General features: G+C 45.0%; 1 protein-coding gene across 1 annotated transcript; it reads right to left on the bottom strand.

Moving 5' to 3' along the window:
• Positions 1–1,678: 1,678 nt before the first annotated feature.
• On the bottom strand, positions 1,679–2,938 carry LOC124412928 (forkhead box protein D1). The gene has a single exon (XM_046893157.1). It carries the CDS (start codon positions 2,840–2,842, stop codon positions 1,679–1,681), a length of 1,164 nt encoding a protein of 387 aa, XP_046749113.1. The 5' UTR covers positions 2,843–2,938.
• Positions 2,939–3,381: the final 443 nt, after the last annotated feature.

Here is a 3,381-nt window from a genome sequence, read left to right as displayed (position 1 = left end):
ATTTATCGCGAACGCTCAACGATAGATACCTATCTACTCGCCTTTGGAGAAATTCTTATTTGAAACAGATATATTTTTATTTGAACATGAATCTGTGAAGATGCAATTCATTTTTTGTAAAGTACATTCTTCGTCCATTATAGACCCAAATTAATTTATCAAAATAGATGCGCAAGTAGGTAAAAATTCTATCGGTGAAATAAATTTTATAATAGCTTCAGGATTACATCAAATTTCTTCTAAACGTGGGAAGTTTTTATTCTTACATGCGAATAACGGACTGTTAATTCGTAATCACTCATTTAGATTCGGCGATGAACACGAGCTGGATATCGGATTATCTAATTTAAATCATGCATATCTTCAGCAAATTTATTCTAATCCTCCACTTGGTTTAGGTATAGTAGCTAAGCTCGTGGTCAAACAACGTGTCATGGTGTTTTTTTTTTTTTTTTTAATCTTATGTCCCGTATAATGGCAGCGGGTGTTATATACCAGAGATCGTAATCAAATATCAAAAATACTACATAAGATATCGAGTGTCTATATAGTTTTTAAATTTACAGAGAACGTTAATTCCGCTTCGATAGCTTAATGAATTTGAATCGAATCACTTAAAACTTAATCGCGCGAACTGTAATAAAACTTAGTTGGTTTGAAAACAAAGGCTTTCTAGTTAGAAAAATTACTTGTAGCGCACGATTCAGTTTTGTCAATGAAAAATGCGTAGGTAAGTACTTGCACATAAATTCGTTAGATTCAACGAGACTTTATTTAGATTAAATAAATAGACGATATTGCTCCGCCATTTTTGACAACGATAGTATAAAAACTTGACTCCATCATCAGCCAGTTGCAATTGGTTCGGATAAATTAAGGAGGAAAGAAGAATTCATCGAATGAAATATAAACCTATAATAATAGTATCTAAAGCTGATATCGTGTAATTACGAGAACAGTTTTATTAAATCTTTTCATATACATGTGCTTCGCGCGTCTACGGTGTCAAAGTAGTTTTATTATATTTAAAGGCTGAGCGGAGCGGACGCTCTGCTAAAGGTAATTCTAAATTTCAATTTTCTCATTGACCACCGCGTCACGAGCCGGAGTTTCGACGTCGCGTCAAATTTTACCCGATTATTATATTATAATATAATATAATATGTACATACGCATCTAGTTTGATATTATACACATAAGGATTAATTTGTACATAATAATAATAATAATAATAATAATAATAATAATAATGTATATATATAAATATACATTTTTCATACACTCGTTACCTAATTGTGAATTATACACACATATATTTGTATGTATCATATAGACAGTTAATAAAATCTAAAATTCTTATCTCCTTACATTTTATCTACATATATAATATATATATAACATTTTAAACAGTCAAGATCGCGTCAGTCTCACGTAACACGTATTATTATATACCGTCTTCTAGTATTTACATCGTGTATATAACCGCGTGTATCTATACAGTTTTTTCGAACAATTAATTTTATCTGTACAATCATTCATAAATATATATATATATATATATATATATATATATATATATATCGTCTGACGATACGCTGCACGAGTGTATTTCACGTCAACAATACCGCAAGCCAAGTAAAAAGAAATTATATACATATATCCGTAGATCTAAGATCGTTTAAATACTCGAACCCGAACCGGGATTAGTTGGTGTGTAATAATTCCTAACGTGTAAATGATTGTGAAGATGAATGGCGGAGAAAGGTGGCGACGTAGTCTGTCCAGGACTGGTCCAGCAGAGATTCGTCGGCGACGCCTTGGAAACGGGGCTGCTCGAGGGCGGGCTGGGTGGCAGGACACTGGGTTCGGGAACGCCGTCGACGTCCACGTCCTCCTCGTCGTGGTCGATCTCCTGTTCCGGTTCCTGAAGCTCGTGCTCGTCCTCGCTGCAGCTGAACCTCCGAGTCTTTACGGGTCTGAGGGCGTCGATCTGATCGTCGGGGGCGAGGAGCGAGGCGACGTCGAACTGGCGTTTCCTCGACGGTTGCGAGGCCTGCATCGACTGTCCATGGAAGTGATGGTGCGGCGTCCACATCCCGGATATCGCCTGGGCAGTTACCACCGGTGGTCCCAGCGCCGGGGGCGGCGGGGTTGCTGGCAAGGGAGGCGGGCTGGGACTGTCAGGTTCCTCGTCGACGGCGAGGCCCATGTGTCTGCGGACCTTGCGCTGGGCCTTACGCCGCCGGAAGTCACCGCGACGAAAGTCCTCGAGGTTGGCAGGGTGGATGGCCCAGTAGTGACCCTTGCCGTTGGCGCTCCTTCCGGACTTCACGAAGCAATCGTTCAGCGATAGATTGTGCCGTATCGAGTTCCTCCAGCCTGGTCCCCGCGTCCTGAAGTAAGGATAGTGCTCCAGGATGTGCTGATAGATGTCAGAGAGGACGAGCTTCTTGTCGGGCGACGATAGAATCGCCATTGCGATCAGACCGATGTAGCTGTGTTGAGGCTTCGGTTCCTCGGGGATCCGCTGGTGATGAGGGTGTAGCAAAGCCATCGACAACGCCAGTCGACTCGGGTATCCGGCGGCTGGATAGAGCGGCAAAGGCGCGGGAAAGCCCGCCGTCATTCCCAGGTGAGCCGACGGACCACCGGCCGATGGATGTCCGACGCCCGGATGCTGGGGGTGAAGTTGCTGGGCCAGACGCAGCCGCTCGGCCATCGCGTAGTAGTATTGGAGCCGGTAGTGTTCGAAACCGGGCAGAAATCCCGCCATGGGGTTGCCGACCCCGAGACCAACGGCGAGTGGCTCCTTGGTGGGCGGCGGGCTCTCGTTGCTGCACATTTCGACTTTGTCTTCGTGTCGCGAGAAGACGAAGCACAAGCACGCGGGTATCACACACCTTCACTGCACACGTCCTAATCCACACTCGCAACAATATAAACTATATATAATATCAACGTCCCGATGCGACGGTGATTAGAGTGAGGCAACGTTCATCGGTGGTAACATCGGACCATCACGAGATGCGGATTGATTGGAATAGTCGCTTGGACGCCGAGCGTCGGCCGTCTTCGAGGGTTGAGAGAGTTTAGACGATGACGGTTATCGAGGGTGGCTTTTCTCGGTGTTTTCGCCGGCATGCACCAAGCAACTGGATGGTTATGATTTACGAGCTGGCTCACCGGCACCACGATGCCCCTCCATCATCCCCGAGGCCCGGATGTCTCCGCCTCTTTTCCGGAACGGCAGCGTCGCCCGGAGGGACCCGTCGCCCAACCAGACCCGAGAACCACCGCGGTTCATGCCGAAGCCACACCCACCGCGTTCAGATATTGATCTCAACCTTTGCTTCTACCTGCGAAACGATATGTCCGACCTCT

The sequence above is a fragment of the Diprion similis genome, chromosome 12 (genome assembly GCF_021155765.1).
Source record: "Diprion similis isolate iyDipSimi1 chromosome 12, iyDipSimi1.1, whole genome shotgun sequence".
Taxonomy (NCBI): Eukaryota; Metazoa; Arthropoda; class Insecta; order Hymenoptera; family Diprionidae; genus Diprion; species Diprion similis.
The sequence above is the reverse complement of the archived record's forward strand: the minus strand, read 5'-3'. Positions and strand labels throughout refer to the sequence as shown.

What these genes read in the sequence shown, in the direction of transcription:
- LOC124412928 (XM_046893157.1), bottom strand. Translation starts at nt 2,842, where the DNA reads ATGTGCAGCAACGAGAGCCCGCCGCCCACCAAGGAGCCACTCGCCGTT.